Below are 20,807 nucleotides of genomic sequence, written 5' to 3' on the forward strand. Positions count from 1 at the left end.
CCATATTTATAGGGATCTCCTCCCCACACACACGCTCCCTCCCCTTTTCTCCATGATTTGGGCATAAATTCAAATCCAGATGACTGCAAATTAGATATGTAGCCTAGGCACACCACATTTTATGCTTACTCATAAAAGTATCACCACTCATTCTATTTGTACTTGCTCACCAGCACACAGGCTACTCGGGCAGCCTGACTTTTATTTGGGAACGTACTTCCGGCGTTACTTCATAACTCTCCAAAGTTAGCAAAAACGCTTAAAAGGGTTACAGTTCAACAATTAGCCAAAGCACAATGCTGGTGAATGGGCACATCTTGCTGCAAATTCCTTCAGCAATATAAGTTACTCATCCAACCGGTTTTTCTTTAAAGCAATACATTAGCCAGATGTGGTCTGCGAGTATCATCACAGTTCCAGAGACAGAAGTATGAGGATCACTCCGGACTTGTGCCAAATCTCTCCCCATTCAACCCAGCGGTAAACAGAGCTCAGACATTCAGGCTGAAAGGTCAATTGTGATGAGGCATGTTGCTCAAAACCCATATCTCTCTGCTTTATTGTCTACAGAAACTTCCATCTCTAAAGCATATCAAGCTCAACATGCCACACCAGCAGACCTTAAGGCTGCCAGACACTTTAAAAAAAGCTTGGATTTAAATAAATCATGATTCAGATGGAACACATGTCTAATATATGTATGTACTACCATGGGCATTTATAGTTTTATAATTGTTCATTCAAACTGTAGTTTCATATACTTCATAGTTTCATGATTGGTACCTTTAACAAAAAGGCCATCTCTGGAAGATACTGCAAAGCAAGTTTAGTACTTCTTTAGCCATAACCACTCAAGTGTTTTTTCTTTAATTATTTGGCTCAGATCCTCAGACACATTTTATACCTCACTCGTTGGGCACCTACCATCCACCAAAATCAAGTGTAGCTGGTTGGGTAAATACTCGTAAGCCTTTAAGCAAAGTACATCAGAAAAGCAAAACTTTTGTGTAATCCTAGCCTTTCATAAAAATAAATACTACATTCACTGGGCTGTGTAATAGTTTCACTTAAACTACCCAAGATCTCCAAGTCTAACAATGCCTTTCCTCTCCATGCATCCCAGAGAGCTGAAACAGAAGTCTGTTGCCTTTCAATATTAAAGCTAAAAGTTCCCAAACATGACAAAAAATTACGATTCGTACGGAATTTATGCTGACCATCTGCATTTGATATCTACACTTAATCTGTATCATCAGAAGTTACTGTGTAACATTACACAAAAACATTTATGGGACATTTCTTTCTTTTTTTTTTTTTTTTAAAGCTACATCTTACTTTTAGATTCCTTACTTCTGTACAGGAATGTACTTCTCCCACATAGTTACTGTGCATACTTTAAGCACCACATCTTATTACACAGTAAAAAGAAAGAATGTATTTTAACAGAGCAGTATTTTCACTCTACTTTTTCATCCAGTTTTGCATTCACACTGAGAGAAGAACTAACCATATCTCACGCCATCAATTTTGGAGTCCCCTGATTAAATAAGGATTCAGCTGCACAGTTGGATCTGCATTCCCTGAATCTACACTGCTACTGAAAGGGACACTCTCACTATCTGGGCTTAATGCTTGCATCAAAATCTTTTTTCTAGGTTAGGTTTCAGCCCAGTCACGTCGTGCAGCCACAGGAGCTCTACACATAGTGCAAGGGAGGTAATGGGATTCATCGGGGAGGAAAGAGACAGGACTGCCCCTTTTGATTGCTGCTCACACTTAGACGATCTTTAAACCAACCACATAATCACCGCTAAAATATATAAGCTCTTTCCTGTTCAGTGCCCACAAAGTAGTACAACAGGAACCTGTGCAGAACCAACCTGCCTATTAAGAAGTGGATTTAGCAACTATGTAACATCCTAAGAAATACCTGTGGAGTTTCATTTTTATGGCTTCAAGAACTGTAGAACAGAAGAAGTGATTTTACAGAAGAAGAAGGAAATGGCGTTGCACTCATTCCCTTTGTCTTGAAAACCAAACTTATTTTCTTCCTGACTCATGGATAAAAAAAATGAGTAAGGAAACTCTGAAGCGCATTCTCAATTTTTCATTTATCTTGACATAAACAGGAAAGGTTTGCAGGTTTGAAGGCTGAGGTAGGATCAGGTCAGTGAAGCGACAGAACCAACAAACCAAGTGACAGGAAATCTTGTTCAGAGGCCATGCTCAGACAGGAACACACCTATTCCAGAGCAGAACTCCAGAAACATTTCCTATTGCTATAAGCAGTAGGAACACCCTCATTTTTGTCACCAAATAAGAAAGCAGCTATCCTATAGCCACTCTCATGGCTACAACGTTACCTGAACGGTCACTGTGCTTCAACTATCCCTCCCTTCTCCTCCTCCTCTTCTGACTAGGCATTCTCTTCTACCCACTGTCCCTGCTACACCAGTCTCACCAGTCTAGATGAAATTGCTTAAAGTAATTGTTTAAGGCTGCAATGGGTTCCAGGACTGGCTGTATCCGTTCTCGGCCAAAAAGCTGTTTGATGGTCTGATATCTCAAAGGTCATCAACCAAAAATACCTGTTTCTTTCCCCCTCCAGAGAAGCTTTTAGGTTTTCCAGTGCTTTTCAGCTAGTTGCAAGTCATTTATGAGATGATGAACCATATTTCCATGACCACCTGAAAGACTTCAAGGAATATTTGGAATTATTTAACTCCTTTATGACTCAGAGGACTATATATGGTAAAAGCTACACTGTAGAGCTGAGAAAAAAAAAAATCTCATTATCAGTTGTCTTTATAAAATTTTAGGAAATGTGATTTTCATCTAAAATGTGGTATAATAAGTTTCCCATTAGTGCTCACTCATGCAAAGAGGTTCCACGGCATTTGATAAGATTACCACTATTGTTTAGACTATCCCAAACTTATGCTACTAAAACTTTGTATCCATCATCAGTGACTGTGTTTTGTTATATATTTTGCATACATACACTCCCCCATAAAATCAGCAGCTAAATGGCAATTTACTTTAATTATCACTTTTATGAACAAATCTGCAATTATAGACTTTTAAAAGAATATTTCATTTGCTATATTTTTAATAGCTGGATATTTGCCTCCGTTAAATAAACCCAACTACAGGCAACAAGTCAACAAAATATTCTATGCAAGAGCCACATGAGCTTAAGAATTTTTATTGTGCATTTTAGGAACGCAGACAACATTAGAGGTGTATATATGTACTTTTAAATTTAGTCCACGCAATAACATTAAAGACCTACTCTAATAAATTCTCTTGGTAGTGTTCTAAGCCTGAATATTTTTCTTTTCCTTTTTTATAAATCAACTTTTTGCAACCTACCTGTACTGAACTTCCCAAACATATTTTACTCACTTCAAAACATTCTTTCCCCATGTAAGGTGGGATGGATAAAGAGTACGAAACAAATTTACACCTAATAACTGCAGAGCACACATTGCTCAGTATTCATGGATGAATCAAGAGAAATGACCCTTTGGCCTAGAAACTTAGAAACTTAACATAAGGGTTGACTTTAGATGACAGAGACACCCTACTTTATTTTACACTCTGTTACAAGAGCCTCAAATTGCATCGTGTGACCTGCGAATCAGATACGGATCAGAGGTCGTCACAGTGACAACTTTAAAAATTTGTGACTAGATTTGCATAACAAGATATTTTTAATAACTTTGCAACAGCGGCAGGCAGCATATCCACTGCAAAGCATACCACAGCCACGTTCAGTTCTCTGAAAGAAAAAAAAATTAAAAATAAACCGCACTAGCTGATTAAACACTGTGACAAGAGAACAGTGCCTTGAGTGTTAATTTTACAGTGTTTTCTTTTTTGCCAGTTCTACATTCAGGTAAGACTTATAAAAATAGAAAAGCTTCTTTTTCTGAAAAGTAATTAAAAACAAAGCAAAGAAGAAAAAGAAGCTTCACAGAAATATTTAATTGCTACATGAGAGTTAAAATGGGGGAGGAGGGAAGAGGAAGCATAAGCAAACACTTCTTCCGTATGACCTATTTAACGGTTTGTATTTACTTTTACAGTTACGGTTGACCTGGCTTTTTTGATTTTAAAAAAATTAAAAAAAAAAATATTGGCTACTATTTTGACCAAACAAACATTATCAAATTTTACTTATTCTGAACACATTACACGCATACATACACGCATGCATACATACATAATGATATATACAACCTGAAAAGGGACATCTTGAAGTGTAATATTGATTTAATTATCAAATATAGAAATATTTCTGTTCGTTTTCAGAAGACATACTAACAATCAACATTAAGTTACTAAACACCTGGCTTTCAGAGGGCAGCTTTGTTAAGAGTTGGGGGGGAGGGCTGTGTGCAATTTAAAAGCATCACCTGCAGGAAAGACTTATTTTACAAAAATGTCTCTCTTGCTTCTTGGTCTGAGTATGTCCTAGCAGATGTGGGTTCAGGCATGGTGAGGGATCACTAGGGACAGTGATTTACCCTCTAGAACCAACTTCTCTAAAAAGAAAAAATAAAAAAAAAAAAACAGAAAGAAAGGAGGAAATGAGTGCAAGAAATTGTTACACAAAATAGAGAGCAAGCAGCTGAACTGGATTCTCTATGGCTATAGAAGGATGTACAAAGAGGAAAAAAAAACAATATAGCCTTCGCTTTTCATTGAAAATGCAAGTGCAGGTTTTTTTTAAAGCAGGTACTAAAAGACCGACCTTAAAAAAAGAGCCAAGCTAAAAAAAATAATTAGGTAGAAATAACTCAGTAACACTGACAAAATACCAAGCTGCAGTTAAAGATATTGGGGGGGGGGGGGGAACGGAAGTCAGCAATAGTCTTGCAGCCAAGTAATTGGCAGAGCTCTTGGCTTGATTTATTGCATAGTAACATTTTTGTCTTTTTATGTATTCAAATATTTTAAGACAAAATTATGACCATAAATCTTTAATTTGTAAACACCGTTTGCTATAATATCTGAAATTATACTTTCAAAAATAACTGAGTTGTACTGCTGTAGGGGTTAGGTAGCAGAGCAAGGATCAGGTTCTGGACGACGCAAGGAGACCCTGCTTCAAATGTAATTATTAATGGCATTACTGAATTCAACCAGATGCTTCACATGGATAAAACCAAGCACATGTATAAATCAGGATCCAAGTGCACACTTACATATGACAGCAGATAAGGAAAGGTGAAACACAAGGTAATTAAGAAAGTTAATGGAAAATATATATATCCGAGGTTGACGGTATAACTTGAGGTTAAGAATTCAAAACATTACAGGCCTGTTAAATAATCACTCTGTTGACAGATAAATGAGCTGCATATTTCCTACATTATATTGTCTACTACCTTCTGTTTGGTTCAAGTTTTAGTCAGCTTGAGTACTACACCTTCTACTGCTTCCCAAAGGCAATCACACGAAAGATAAATATGCTCTCTGCATACAAAATGCTAATGAGCTACATTTCTATTAATAACGTGATAATTTTAAGTATTATCCTAATCCTTTATGGAAGCAATGTATATGAAACACTGTGCAGGACTTTTAAAGTAGAGTACATGTTTGTCCTCTCACAACTTTTAAAACTGCAGTGTCGTTAGGATCTAATCAACTGCAAAGCAAAACACTAGAGGAGAAGAAAAAAACATTTAAAATCTAGTATTTTAAGGAAGACATGAACAAAATAAACTATTTCCAACCAGGAGACTACAACAACACTGCTACAATAATTCATCTAAATAGAGTCAAGAGCTAACTTATTAAAGTATCTCTAGCGTAGTGCTGCTATAATAGGTTTACCTGGAAACACACAGACTGAGATGACAGCTGCCTTTGGATAAAGGTGGTGGAGGGAAAAATGTCAGGCATGCAGTGTGCACTCCCTCTACTGGACACTGAGATTATCCTGAATAGGCATAAGAAAAAGAAAGTGGTATGTCCAGACACCCAGGTACTGTGAAACAAGAGCTCTTTTATAGCTTCTGCCCTCTGTCCCCAGATTCTGCTAAAATTTAGTTCCATAGAAAAATGGATCTCAAAACTCTCATTTATATTCTTCAGATACGTTTCCTATCAGGAACCAACATCTGATTCATTCCCCAAACAAGCATTTAACTACGGTGAACGTAATTTGTGCAAGCACACAAAAACTCCTTCCTGCCTTTGACGAACACAGCAAGATTGTCACCGTTTCTCCACCTCCCGCCTCTTTAAAAAATAAAAACTCAAGAAGAAACGTGTTGCAACTTCTGATCTGCTGGGGCAATGTATTAACTCCCGTTTGCAATGGGATAAATTAACATTTATAAAATCTGTTCCGAGGGACTTGTTTCTAGACACTAAAAGGATAACCTCTGTCATTCTTTTCCCTCTGCTTGCACGGCTCCAGATATAGAAAAGAGCAGAAGGATGCCATGGTCGGCACGGTGTAAGTGTTACATATAGATGGCCACCCTCCTTATAATCAAGGCTTTCTGATGATTTGAGTTCTTCACTATCATGGAGTAGATAAAAGAGGTAGTTATATCTGATGTCACTATAAACCACTCCATACTATAAGGTATAGTTAGTGTTTCACTGCATAAAGTTTTGTGCTTTCATAAAATTCCTGTAGTTCACAAAGCAGTGGGTCCTTATGGTTTTTCTATAAAGGCAAAAAATGTCAGAGAGAAAATTAACACAAAATATTTTAACACGCTCTAATTGTCTGAGGATACTGCCTGGTAGACTAGTGCTCCGTAATCTGGAAAGTGGAATGAGAGACCATGAAAAGCACCAAGGTGGTAGTTACCAAAAGCAGCAAGAACTTTGATCCACAACTTCCTGCAGTAACCAAGCAATTATTCTGTGAAGATAGGACAGGTAACCACTGACTTCTTCCTCCCAATGTAACTTATATCCATCTACATTACATGGTGCCGCAGCATCAAGTATTACCGTGCATATACCTTCCTTTCATCTCAGCCATGGGCACATGTGCCTTGGCTCGGCTCAGCTCAGCTAAACAGCAGCATCAATGGCACGTGGCCATGATAAGAAACCAGGACGTTCCTTCTTCTACTGGCAATTCAAGTATTTCCTGGTTTGAGAAGTATAGAGTGAATAGTAACAAATCTCCTCCAGTTCCACTGTACAATCTCTCATCAAAACCCTCCCTTTATCAACTTTCTTGAGCTCAGTCTGTGGGTGGGTAAAGCCTTTCCTTTTCTCCTCTGCATCAAAACAAAAACCTCTGAGAAGGCATTCTAGCGCAAGAGTGAGGAGAAAGGAAACAAAGCACAGAACAAAGATGAAAATGGAGGAAATTAGAGACCACATAAGCACAAAGAAACAGCAGAAGAGCAGAAAGGCTGAGGAGACTGGGCAGGCCACGTTTCCAAGTTCCTACTTTTCTGTTTTATATTTGCCAGAAAAAATAAAACCACGCTTTCCCCGAAGGTAAGGCATGCCTGTGGTGCAGGATCATAATTACACTCAAAGAAATAAATGGATACATAAACAATTCACCTTTATGTTCTCCAGTTAACAACATATGTACTTCAGATTGCAATGACTAGTTGCCAAGCAAATTGATATCAAATGTCAAAATATCCAGGGTTGTCACAGATAACTACAAACCAGCCAATTTACACGGGACCTTCAGCACTCAGACACTTCATTTACTCCCTCTGTCCAACTAAGTGCTCTCCTGTGTTTCTATATATGCTCATCTCTACACACACGCAGGTAGAGCACTCACTCGAGTGTGCTAACAAATAATATTTGTAATACACCGAACTCTGAAAAGATAAGATGGCCGCAAGATACTGCTCTGGAGGAGAGATTATTAGTAATTCTCTTGGGTCTAAAAATACAGGAGATAATGTTACATGATAGCAAGACTTTGGAGCGGCAAGAACCATAGCGCCAATGACACAAAAACATATAGACAGAAGCAACTATACATACTGCAAGCAGCAATGTTAAATTAAGAGGAGTCGGGTGTAGTTTCATATGCTAACATGTAAATATTTGATGGATAGGGATTTAATAATCAAGGTCTAGAGGCACTGTTGCTTATTTTGTTCTATCGGTCTCTCATTTTACTGTGTTCTTCAGTTTCAACCAAGACACCTGACGCATGTGAATAAGAGACATTTTATACACTTCTTCCTGCAGCACAAAGCTGTCTTTCTTCAAGTTACAAGTTTAAAGTAATTCAACAGTAAAACTAAATTTGGGTATTTTCCACAAAAAGAAAAACCCTAAGAATAAATACGTACAGTTTCAATGCATAAATTACATACCTCAGTCTGCATTGTTTCATTTTATATGTCTTTCTGAGCACTGTTATGTACCTTCCTTTTTTGTAACAGTGGAGTTTATTAGGTGTTAACCATATATAAATATACACATAGAAAAAAAAAAAATTCAAGGCTTGAATGTCATTTATATCTTGCAAGAAATATAGCAACCAATATTCCATGCAGAGGACCAGCAAATGAAGTCCTGTCAAGCAAATGGCAGGAATGACAGCAGATGTCTGGATTCCTTCATAGCTGGTTGCATAAAGGTAGTGCATATATTTCACTGAAGAAAAAAAACCTCTGACAAGACAATCTTTCAGTACTTTTCATTCAGAGTTGGCATTTCCGATGGGTGTGGTATATCAGTAACTATTAAGATGATAAATCAGATTAATCTTGATAAAGGTTCATTTGCACAATGAAAGCAAGTCTAAAACACTCAGTCATAGCTAAACTAGGCTACTACCCTTTAACCCAAGATGCAATGACCGGATCAAATTCTTGCAATCCCATCAGAAGCCAGCCTTCACTCCGACGCTGACCCAAAACATTTATTTTCATAACAAGCTATACAGCAACTCTGCTTGATTGCAGCCAACAGAAATAGGTGTCATGCAGCTCTGCTGCTTTAGGTATACAAACAAGCCATAGACTCCTTTTGTGGATTATCATTTGATCTTTCAGGCCCAGCTTACTCAAAATTTAATATCCTCAATCCTACCTATTTTACAAAAACGGTCATAGGGAGCTAATCTTTGTGAAATATTTTGACACTTTAAAGCTTTATATAACGACCAGGTCTTACAAGCAGTCCACAATCACATCACCTGTTCACTACAGAGAGTGAATGCTATAAAGCAGAGTATTTCCCTGAATTGTCAGGCACTAGTGTAAGTTAACACACTGTAAAAGAACAGGAATAATACCAATATTTACTGAGAAATATGTATCTACACAAAAGAAGCTGAGGATATAGCAACGTTTCATACGAAAGGTAAATAAAATCTGAACTTAACCACTTCTCTATATAAAACAGTAACAGTGCTGGCTTATGTGTTTTTGTGTGATAACCAGATCCCAGGCACCACACGTGTTTGGTTCAACCTTCCGGAGTGAAACTATAACCAGCTGAAATAGTGTACGTATTGGTTAACCTTGTGTTGAGAAGTTTGCAGGATTAAGGCTTAAGAGAAGCTGTGTTTTTTGTATACAAGCTAAGAATGAATAACGCTCCTCTCCAGGACTTAAAAAACTCACCACTTTTCTTTTCCTCTCCTTAAAGGAAATGTTCATGTCCTTGTATTTCTTCATCGCAACCTCCAGTTTATTCTTGAGGTCAATGGCACATCTTAGCCGATCATCATTTATTCCTGCTCTGGTAAATAACTGCAAAGCAAGAAACCTACATTCTTATTCTTTTTCCTAGACACCAGAGACAAAAAACATTTTTTCTTCCATTTTTAATGGAACAACACTGTCACAAATTCCTTTATTGCGTAAGTAAAAATTAGTGAACCTACATCTTTCACCATCTAGAATACAAAAGCTAACAGCAACAACTAAACACAAATAAAGAACGAACAGCTGCTATAAACGTTTGCCTTTGGGAGTGTCATTTAGTATGCCAAACTCCATGCATGAGGTTTCTGAGCAGTAATATCAACTAACATAAAGTGTTTTTCTGATACAGGCATGTCTGATACAGGCATGTCTGACAAACAAGCTGATTTTTACTTTAACCCCTCTGTGAAGGGGATATATTTTCTAAAACATGGTATTAAAAGAATAAAAACAAACAAAAGATACAAAAGACTTCACTACTGTTGTAGGTAGCACACCTACACTAAGGGCCATCAGACAAGTTATACAGCTCCTGCACTTTCATCTTACCCACCTCTATTAAATCAGCAACCTTTTCTATTTGAACCACTGTTTCTTCAACTTTGTTTCAAGTTCAACTTTGTTCCAAGTTCAACTTCGTTCCTCATGTTTGTTTTTTGGCCCTCTACCTCAAGCTTTACCATACTCCATCCCTTGCTCCTCTATCTTTTCATAAGAAATGAAGAAATCAGCTCTTTATCCCACCTGAATCCAGGACTGCACAGAAGGCAAGAACTTATTTCTAAGGAGTCTGTGAGCATCCATGATATTGTTTATTATGGCTGTATTATCTTCATTCTCATGTACTTTTATATCTGTTCAAAACAGGAGAAAAGGGTTAGTACACGGGGTTTATAGTGTCGTCTTCTACAAGAGCTAAAAAAAACTTCATGGAAAAGTATATGAGAATCTTGTTAATATATTGGATCACTTCAGGGAAGGTTACAGACATCAGAGTGCTACTGTGTTCAGAATCAACTATTAATCGGAAGAAAAGATGAAAAAAATTCATTCTGATGAAGACAGAAAAATGGCTAAGCCGTCAGCACTCAGGAATCGCTAAATAAACCAAAGGCAAGTGAAGGCTTATCGTTTACATTACATGGGCTTCATTGTACCAGTTTCTGCATATTCAGTACGAAATGGTCCCTGCCCAAAATGGCAATAGGGACTTGACTGTCAAAGAAGCAAGTATGCCACTACCCAAGTGAAAGTGGAACTGTTCATCTGTTAGTCATTCATAATCCCTGAAGATCCATTTCCAATTCTGTTGTCTGCAAGCAGAGAAGTAGGTACCTGTCTTCCTGGCTGTTTGCACATAAAATTCTACTAGAACTGTATCTATAAGGCACTTCACTTAGATTACCCTTTTAATATAACTTTGCTAATATGAGTTACCTGCAGGAAAAAAATCAGTGTAGGCTGTGATTTGGTATAATCACGAACCTTACGGTTCTCCTACCAGAACTCTACTCATTGCTTCTTGCAAGTTGTCAACAATAAGAAAAAGAAATTGAAGAAACTGCCGATTCTTAGATATTTAAATTAGTACCTTATACACCTGAAGAGAGAAAGAAAGGAGTCGTGAAGCACATGGAAAAGGAAACTATATTCTGTAAACTGACTTTAAATTTTTTAAGAAACTTCTCATCTTATTACTGGTACTATGAAGCACTGTACTACAATTACAACTAATACAAAAGCATAATCTTAAAAGTTGATTAATAAAATCTGTAAAGAACACATAAGGCAACCCAAACCTAAGAATGGATACTAGATGAACCAGAAGTAGAAGAGAACTCCAAAATAAATGAAAATGGTGTCCAGCAGCCCCAACTATTACAGTCATAGAAAGAAGCAACAACAAAGCACTTCAGAATAAGACTCTCTCCAGCCATCTGTGAAAAACTGTTCCAGGTACCTGTGGAGATTTCAAGGTCTAGAGTATACTTATGAGAAATAAGTCCATGGTTCCTAACAAAAGTTTGGTAATCATCATCACTGAGAGCAGGGACACCAGATCCAAATTCTGAGTGGGTGCCTCTATCTAACTCTTTTTGCTCCAGCTCCTGCTGCTGCTCACTCAGCTCTTCATTTCCATCAGTTTTAACACACTGAGAAACAGAAAGAAGGTCCTTGCTGCAGCACGGCTGTTCATCATCCGCATGTCCAAAATAAGATGGGTGAAGTGCTATCCGAGAGGACGAGGGAGATGCAGGTTTGTCTTCATTAGCAGTCATTTGTTTGTTGGGTTCCAGTTCTGTGTCATTCATAGTGAAGTCAAAAGGATCTGGCATTAGAAGCTGGAAACAGTTTTCCATCTCTGTCAGCGTGTCAGCAATCTCCTGAGACATTTCTATTAGGAGACAATTGTTTTAGAATATTGTTAAACAACGTAAAATGCTAATGTCTCTGGAACAGATACAGATCTACAAAACAAATCTAGCTGTCAAAATGATAATCCATTTAACCGGTGATCAATACTATTCCTCCATACATACTTCTCTCGACTCCAGAAATTATATTTAGAAAAGCCACAACTCTTCCTTAAGCAAGAAGTCCAGCATTTCCTGGGCAAGAAATTTAGAACCAATGTTTGTCTTTTTCCTTTCTCCCTAAAATTTCATTATTTATCAAAGACGACTTAAGATAGTTCATAACATTTCAAGGAGAACAAGGTTCAATGAGGATATTCTAAGTGATGCTGGTGAGTACTCATTCTACAGCCATGGATGTTACAGTTGCTTCTAGGTGCACCCATGAATATATACTACAGCTGAAAGAGATATTACAAACAAAAATGACTTTTAAAAGGTTAAACCTCTTTAAAATTTCACCCTTGTGCATGAAAAAGGCTAACAGCATGCAGAGTAAATGCAGACACGCATGCAGGCATTGCATAAACCAAAGCAATTTCATTAAACAACCCTTTGTAACTGCAACATAATATACTCACTACTCCGTTGCTTTATGCACACCACTTAGAGATTCAGTCCCCAATCAGACACATTTTGAGCAATACTCTGATACTTTTCATTGAGTTGCTACACCACATGGAGGATTTCAGTGCAGACCAGCGCCCATACTTCTGGAACGTGGTAATTGCATATATCATGTAATTCAGATCATCAGTCAGTAAGTTACTAAGAAGTCATGTCTGTGTCTATGACTAGACACAGAAATTAAGCCGCTGGCTCCAAAAGGTATCTTGATATGATCTTGATATGCTCACGGTCATGCAGTCATAATTTGTTGACTAAAGGTCTGGTCTGTAATTCAGTACTGTTTTTTTTTTTTTTTTTTTTTCAATCCCTTCATACTACCTGAGCTCATGGGACTGCCACTTGTTTTCTCTAATACTCCGTAGATGACAACAGATCAAGCACACTGTTTACTATTCTCCCCTTTAACAGTCAGCTATGACCTGGATAGCTACTTTCTTGGAATTTGTTTTATATAACTTTGTAAAAGGTGCTTCAACAACAACAAACAGGAAGAACCACAATAATTCACCTGCCATTTCTTTTTCAGCTCTTTTGGCTTTTTCTTTGTAAATGTTATCCAATCGTTTTTGTTTCTCCTCTTCCCTCCTCCTTTCAGCCAGGGTTCTGGCACTCACATCCTGAAAATCCACCTAAGGAGGAAATGGGAAAAAATAAAAATAAAAAAAGAAGTGTTACACTCCTTGTAAGAAATATATAGAAAATCCATTTCCTAGGATCCTTATCTGTGGTGAAAAATCCACTAACATCAGTGATCAGCCAGCAGCTCAGCAGTACTTCCTTTTATCTCTTCTCCTCCTGGAATCAATAACTACAGTAATTCTGAATGGAGTTTTTACTTGTACTGAAAGTCATTGATTCGCAGCAGTCCCTTATCAGAAAGGAATCATAAGGTAGAAAAACAAAATGTTTACATTTCCATACCTAAATTGTAAGAATGAACTAGGCTTTGGGAGACCTCTGTCACAGCACTGGAGATACAGGATTGGGAGCGGGACGGGACTACATAGGGCAACTATTTGTATTATACGAAAATACTGTGCTAGGTCTACTTTCAATAAAGGAAATTTAGGAAAACTTGTGATCACTATGTCCACATATATATATCACTTACTGAACAACTCTGTAAGTAAGTAAAATAGTAGAAAAGGCATTCAAATTCATTATAGTACGACTGATTTTTGAATTTTACAGTTAAACTTTTTGGATCTGGGGACTGAGAGAAAGGCTGTAATTTAGTCTCACTTGACCTTCTTGTAACTAAAATATTGTAAAAATACAAACAGAAATCTGAGTGAGTCAAGTTGCTGTTTCTTAAAATATTTGTACTTTTAAAATATGAAGTGGGGTTTTTCAGCTAATTCATAAAAGGGCCTGAACATGTTAGTATTTTTCACTTCTGTTTTACGGGGAAGAAATCTTGAATTACGTTAGTGCATAAGCAAACCCTTCAAAAAGGAAAAACCTTGACTGCTACATACAATTTCATTTTGAATGCTACCACATAACTTTCATTAACCTCAACACAGATTATGCTCAGCAAATCCATACTTTAGAACATTTCTGCAAATGAAGTCTACAGTCTCTCTGGTGCTATGTCTGTATTATGATAAAGAGAAACGTTTAACGGATGCTTGGATTGTTGGGCAAGAAAGTTTATCAAAATACAGTAATGGCTCCCGGACACTGACGTTCTATCTTAACAGGAGCTACACAAGTGAAACAGTGAAGTTAGACCTGACTTACAAGGTAGAGGCCCATACGATGTTGAGATCGTCATAAATATAACAAATAAGTCTCAATTTCTATTTAGTCCTAGGAAATCTTTTCTGTCATATGTACGTGGACTTACTAGCCACAGGTCAAGCTAACCAAGTACATCCTACAAATGAAATTTGGTTATCTCTTGCACAATCACGTATTTTTGTTGCTTCCTCTTCTCAAATGTAGTGAAACATTTTCATAGGTAATACCATTAAATATAATGGAAGTTAAAAAACAAATGCTTGAACTTGGGCTTAACTGAAGTGTCTGACTATATGCACGTTTCCACATGCCAAACATTCCCACTATGTGCAACAAGGCTTAAGGTGTTCACAAGTATTATTTACGTAAACACTTTATGGATGAACAGTTTACCTAAAAACCTCTAGGAGTAAAAGGCTACTTCACTTTTCACAGAAAGTGACATGCAGAGTCTCCACCACATTAGGAAGAGACACACACTTACCAATCTCGCTTTTTATCAGGGACATCGGGGAAGGTAGAGAAAAGAGCTAATTTCACAACCTATAGCAGTACTTGATTCTCCATGGTCAGTTTTTCCGGTTTTCAGGATCTCATTTTTCTACCAAGTTTGCGTAGCTCTCCACACAGTAGCAGGAGAAATAGATCCTCCAAAGACGCACTACTGCATTAAATCCAATTGTGTGACTTATGTTGCTTTGTAAACAAAGATACTGAATCCAGAAACTTCGAGGCAGTGTTTCTAGGCAGTCAGACTTGACTTGCACGGCAAACCAGGGATACCTAGAGCTTCCTAAATCTCAGCTTCCACCTTGGATCAGAATACCTATGGCAGAGCCATTTGCCTATTCCTTTCCTTTCTTTGTTCCAAAGGGACCAGCCACATGCTGCCCTCTCACTCTGCCACATTCTGGTTCAGCCTTTGACACTTAGCGAGAAGCTTCCCTTACAACATCTACCATATCATTACGGTTCCCCGCTGTTAATAAAAACCTCATCTCACATACTAGATATACATCACCAAGCACACCTAGAGCACACCAAAAGCTTTGAGTTGCCCAGAATACACCACGCCCTCCACTTAAAGGAGCATGGCAACGTCAGAGGAACTTGGGACCTGAATTACAGTTCTGCACATGGACTTTGTGTCAGCACTAACTTGGTCAGAATACATCTAATCTCATTTAGGTGACAGCGACAGAGATTAGTGTTGTTGTTCTGCCTGTGTACAGGCTACATGAAGCCTTTTATCAGTGGTCTGTAATTCTGGAACTGCACGTGAAGAGGCGCAAACAATTCTTCTTGATTTAAATGGTGTAAGTTCTGGGCCTAGACAACAACAGATACTGCAGCTTTGGGGAAAATATTGGAATACAGCAGTTGTATACTTCATTTTGGTCTGTTAAAATCCTGTTCCCCTCCTGTCCCATCTCACTCCATAAAACTGACCTATGCATTCCACAAATTAAAAAGCAAAAAACAAAAAACCACAGCACGACTTATAGTTGCATTACCTAAATACAGAAGCATTTGGAAATGTTTGAAATAATTTTTTTTTGCTTTGAGACAGGAGGTAAAAAAAAAAAAAACTAGTTATTTTCAGATGTACTGAAATATTATTTGTTCTCAAAGTCAAGTATTTATATAGGTATAATTCAGACTTCCTAATGTTAAAACAGCAGGTAGCTCTCTGGTGCACTACACTAAACCACTACAGCAAGAACAACTTCAGGCATCAGTTGTCATATTTTGACCAAGTGTTTAGAAGGTGATTTTGGTGAAGATAATCTGAAAGAAACAGAGATGTCACTAACACTCCTCTTGGATTGCCCGATGGTATTGTGCCAAATCTGTAATACAGAACGGCAGACATATTTTACTTGCAAAGTCAGAAGGCCTCCTCCCAGATCTTGCACTTCAAGTATTAAAATGGCAAGAAGCAGGCTGATCCTAACCCCAAAGTACAAGAGCTGTCAAACTAGATTAACCTGTTTCTAAAAGTATGAATGCTTCTGAAAGGATTCAAATTCAGCTGCTTTAGAAAATAGTACTGTATTATCACAAAGGTACAATGCAACCACCCAATCATGACGAAGGAGCAGTCATCAGCCACAGGAGGCCAGGTAAACACACCAATTTTCAGTAAACTTGTCATACACTTGAGCATCCAATCTGATAAATTTGTGTTATGTACTAAAGATCCTCTGCATCAGTCTTGCAATTTCTCCTTGTCACTTTCATTGCTTTTAGAGGGTTTTTTCCCCCCCTTATTAAATAAGAGAATAAGGGAGGATTCAAAGACAATCATCCCTTTGTGAGAAGATGCCAAAACTTCAATAAAAGGATCACAACATAATAAATAATACAAGTAGGGTGGAATATTATGTAGTATCTAGTACAGAAAGAGAACAACAGAAATATCTCAATACATCAAGAATAGCAATATTCTTTGATCTACTGTTAGAAACACTGAGCACCTGTCCTTCTGAAGAGGAATACAATCTATAGTTTTTATTTCAAGCACAATGTTATTGTCGTAGGCAGCGTGAATGCTAGAATAGTGTTCCCAATGTCATTGCTCCATTTCAGAAGATACTACAGCAAAATAGCGATCGAAACATAGTATAATTCTAGGCCTAGAAGGGAGGCCTAGATAGTGTTTATACACAAGAAATTTCTCTTTAATTAAACTTCTCATATGACACACAACGACCCTGCATTTGAGGGGGGCTAGCACGTACACGTGTTCTCTTTGTTGGGTAGTGAAAGGAAGCCAGAACGAGATAGTTCAGTACAGAAATAAGGCTATTTTAAACTTCCAGAGAAAGACTTAACAGCTGAGACCATCCTCAGTTTAAAGTGTCATTTCCTTTCTAAAAAGGCTACACTTTGAGGCTTGAGATAGCGCAAGACAGGCCTACCCCCACTTATGCTTATCTGAGCTAGGCTAGCTGAACAACATTTTTGCACTCTGAGAAAAGACAAATTAATTCCAGTTCTTGGTACAAACCTGGGGGTTTTATTTAACTCCTTTACCATGATAGCAGATGAACAAGATCTCCTCCAATGTGTAATCTATTCCTCTGATATGGAGATGTCCTCTATGTCCTCCTAGTACTTTATCACTTTAAAAACAATTCATTCCCCATCGCTACCCTGCAATCTGTAGTCTCTCCGTTATAGTTCGGCCCCTTCCACAAATACGTCTTACTGTTCTATGGCTGTCAGACTGCAGCTTAGTTTGGAGACTCAGACAGCCCTTTCTCCGCACCTCAACTAGCTGGCTGGTATTTAAGATAATGCTAAACCTTAGCAGATTTAATAACTAAACTGTAAGTTGCATACATATGACAGTCAATGAAGGGAGAAAAAAAAAAAAGGAATCACAGAAAACAGGTCAGCATTCTGAGGGAAGGACTGGGTCATAATAAAAAGACACCTGCTTCAACAGTACTAGAAAGCTTTGCTCATTTTCTGGCCAGCACTACAGTATGGTGATACTGTGAAGTACAAGTTTTCCTCTAAGACTAGTCTTGCTAGTTCACGGAAACACGGCAACGTTTTTCTAAAAAGCATCTTAGGTTCAGAAAACTTTTAGAAAGTACTCTATATTAGATTAGTTAAGGCCTCCTTCTCTGAAGATCTTTAAAGTTATGCTCTAAGGTGACAGTTTTGCTTCACGTGAGAGTTATCACCATAAATCCAAGGAAGTGTGCATGAGTTTGGGCTTTGCTTTTGAAAGACTATGCTCAAGGGGATGACTCTTAAAGATAGTGTTTTCCTTCCAACAGTTTTCCTTTTAGATGTATTGATTTCTTCATTTTAAACATCTCCTAGAGAGCATTACCTAAAAACACAAACTGAAGTAAAAATGCAGAGTACCTTCTTATTCTGCTTTAAAAAGTGGTATCCCAGAGAAAGCTGCTTGTAGGCCTCTCCATATTTCTCATGCCAGTCTTGTACTGCCTTAATGGCTGCTTTTCTCAGCTTTTGTGCCACCTCTTTGGGCGGGGGAAGAGGTTGCTCATGGTCTATCCCAACCGTGAGCTCCAAGAACTCTTGGAAGTTGGAAATAATTAACGTCCGGAACTGATGCGATCGGGTAAACAACTCGTGCACGATCTGAAAAGCTGAAAAGCGTATCTCGGCGTGCTCCTCGTTAAGCCGTGTCATCAGCAGATGATAGGCATGGCTGATGTGTTCATCTGAAGACCTGAAAAAAAAACAGAAAGAACAGGTTTTATTTTAAAAGTGTTATCACGCAGACACGCACATAGTTTTTTTATTTTTTAAACCAAGAGCCTCTGTGCCGACAGCAATGCCGTGTACCGCTGAAACAACACGCTCAGGAGACTCTGGGGCAGCCTCCACGGCACCTGCTGCCTTAACCCGAAAAGCGCAGTTCTGGGGCCGGACGGCGAAGGCCCGGCCCGGCCCGCCCCTGCCCCGGTCAGCCGGAACCCGCGGACAGGCCCCTACTTGCAGATTTTCTTCAGCTCCTTCATTTTGCCCGGCTCCAGCTGCGGCTCCCCCGACGTGGTGAGCTCCTCCACCAGCTCAGCGAGGCGCTGGTCCATCTCCCGACCCTCACAGCCGCCGGCCGGGCCGAGCCGGCCGTGACCGCCGCCACTCCAACCGTCGCTCGCCTCGGGGGCCGCCCCCCCCGCCGCGCGGGGGTGGTACATCCCTTCCTCTCCCCCCCCCTCCCGCGGCACCTACCACTGCTCGCAACCCCCCCCCCCACCTGCGCCACTGCGCCCGCTCCTGCGCAGTGACGTCCGAGTGTCGTCACGCCAGTGGGAGGTGGGGAAGGCCTTAAAGGGGCCGCGCCTCGCCTCGCGGGGGGGTGTTAACCCCTCGCTCCCCGCGGTGGGGGCGGCCGAGCACCCGCGGCGCCATTTTCTCGGGGGAGTCGCAGCCCGGCCGCGCGGCGTCGAAGGAAACAGCGCCGGCAACCACAGTCATCCCCCCCGAGCAAAACAAACAAACAAACACACAAACAAAAGTGAAAATGGCAGTTTTAGCCGCACGCGCCAATACAAAGCCGTGCGGGCTGCAGCCTGAGGGTTGAGCTGCTCCGGTATAAAAGAAACGGGGCTGTGAAGGAGGGTTTTTGCGGCCGGCGGCACCTCAGAAGCCGTTACAGATGGGGGGACCGTTAACGGCGGAGCCCGAGTAAAACGTTACAGGTGGTGGGGACCGTTAACGGCAGAGCCCGAGTAAAACGTTACAGATGGGGGGGACCGTTAACGGCGGAGCCCGAGTAAAACGTTACAGATGGGGGGGACCGTTAACGGCGGAGCCCGAGTAAAACGTTACAGATGGGGGGACCGTTAACGGCGGAGCCCGAGTAAAACGTTACAGATGGGGGGACCGTTAACGGCGGAGCCCGAGTAAAACGTTACAGATGGTGGGGACCGTTAACGGCGGAGCCCGAGTAAAACGTTACAGATGGGGGGGACCGTTAACGGCGGAGCCCGAGTAAAACGTTACAGATGGGGGGACCGTTAACGGCGGAGCCCGAGTAAAACGGCTCATAGGAGCGAGTTAGGCCTGGGAGGGGAGAGAACGGTGAACAAAACCCGCTGATGGGGTCTTTCGAGGGACGTATCAGAGTGCAACTGTGTTTCTCTGATGCCTCCCACTTGGGAACCTCAGAGCTAACGTTATCGCTAACCCTGTGGACCTATTACCTCCAACGATGTTAATCTAGTTTAGAAAAGCTGGGCTCAGCAGAACGCGAAGGTGCCCGCTGTCACTGGAAATTCCTGTGTGCTAACGTGACTTCTTAACAGATGTCCGTCAGGTGGCAGCGCCCAGGACCTGCAGCCCAAGCTGCCTGCGTGCACTTTTATCGAGCAAGGTGTTGCTGGTCCACCCATGACCGTCCCCGTTAAAGCATTGCTTGTTCTGCTGAAGGGTTGTCCCTCCTGAACTGCGTACAATCATAGGAAAAATGAATTCTTAAACTGTAATGCTCACAGGCTCAAGTCAGCTGCTTAAGTCTCCCTCCGCATTGGTACCCCAATCTGTAACCACGATGCAAGCGTAAAACCTTTTCCCTACCAAAGCCCTGGGTCGCAACATCTTTTATACTGGATGTGGCTATTAAGCCCATTCCAAACAGGAAGAGAAAACATGGGTAAATATGTCCCTATTTGTGGAAGGCATCTGCAAGCTTTGTAACAGAATATCATAGCTTCACTTTTCCTCGCCTTTCTATGCAAGTCACGCACGCAACTTTCTGATCTTTTCCCTCCTCGCGTTTTGATGCACTGTAGCCAAAGTGGCAGCAGCAGGTGGGTGGCCCATTGCAGTGGTCCGAGGCACTTTGATGATGTGCTGCACA

General features: G+C 40.0%; 1 protein-coding gene across 3 annotated transcripts in view; it reads right to left on the bottom strand.

Moving 5' to 3' along the window:
- UVSSA (UV stimulated scaffold protein A) overlaps positions 1-19,214 on the bottom strand; it is a 57,819-nt gene extending 38,605 nt beyond the window's left edge. For 2 of the 3 annotated variants that reach the window (XM_068943602.1, XM_068943601.1), the window contains exons 1-6: positions 18,938-19,204; positions 18,341-18,671; positions 13,224-13,344; positions 11,632-12,066; positions 10,416-10,525; positions 9,588-9,716 (exon numbers count right to left, since the gene is read on the bottom strand). In XM_068943602.1, coding sequence (XP_068799703.1) covers positions 9,588-9,716; positions 10,416-10,525; positions 11,632-12,066; positions 13,224-13,344; positions 18,341-18,671; positions 18,938-19,143 — 1,332 coding nt within the window. In that variant the 5' untranslated portion in view covers positions 19,144-19,204. Of the gene's footprint in view, positions 1-9,587; positions 9,717-10,415; positions 10,526-11,631; positions 12,067-13,223; positions 13,345-18,340; positions 18,672-18,937 lie in introns of all 3 variants that reach the window. The other variant, XM_009686278.2, reaches the window with a different exon arrangement.
- Between the last annotated feature and the right edge of the window lie 1,593 nt (positions 19,215-20,807).

The sequence above is a fragment of the Struthio camelus genome, chromosome 4 (assembly GCF_040807025.1).
Source record: "Struthio camelus isolate bStrCam1 chromosome 4, bStrCam1.hap1, whole genome shotgun sequence".
NCBI classification, from domain to species: domain Eukaryota; kingdom Metazoa; phylum Chordata; class Aves; order Struthioniformes; family Struthionidae; genus Struthio; species Struthio camelus.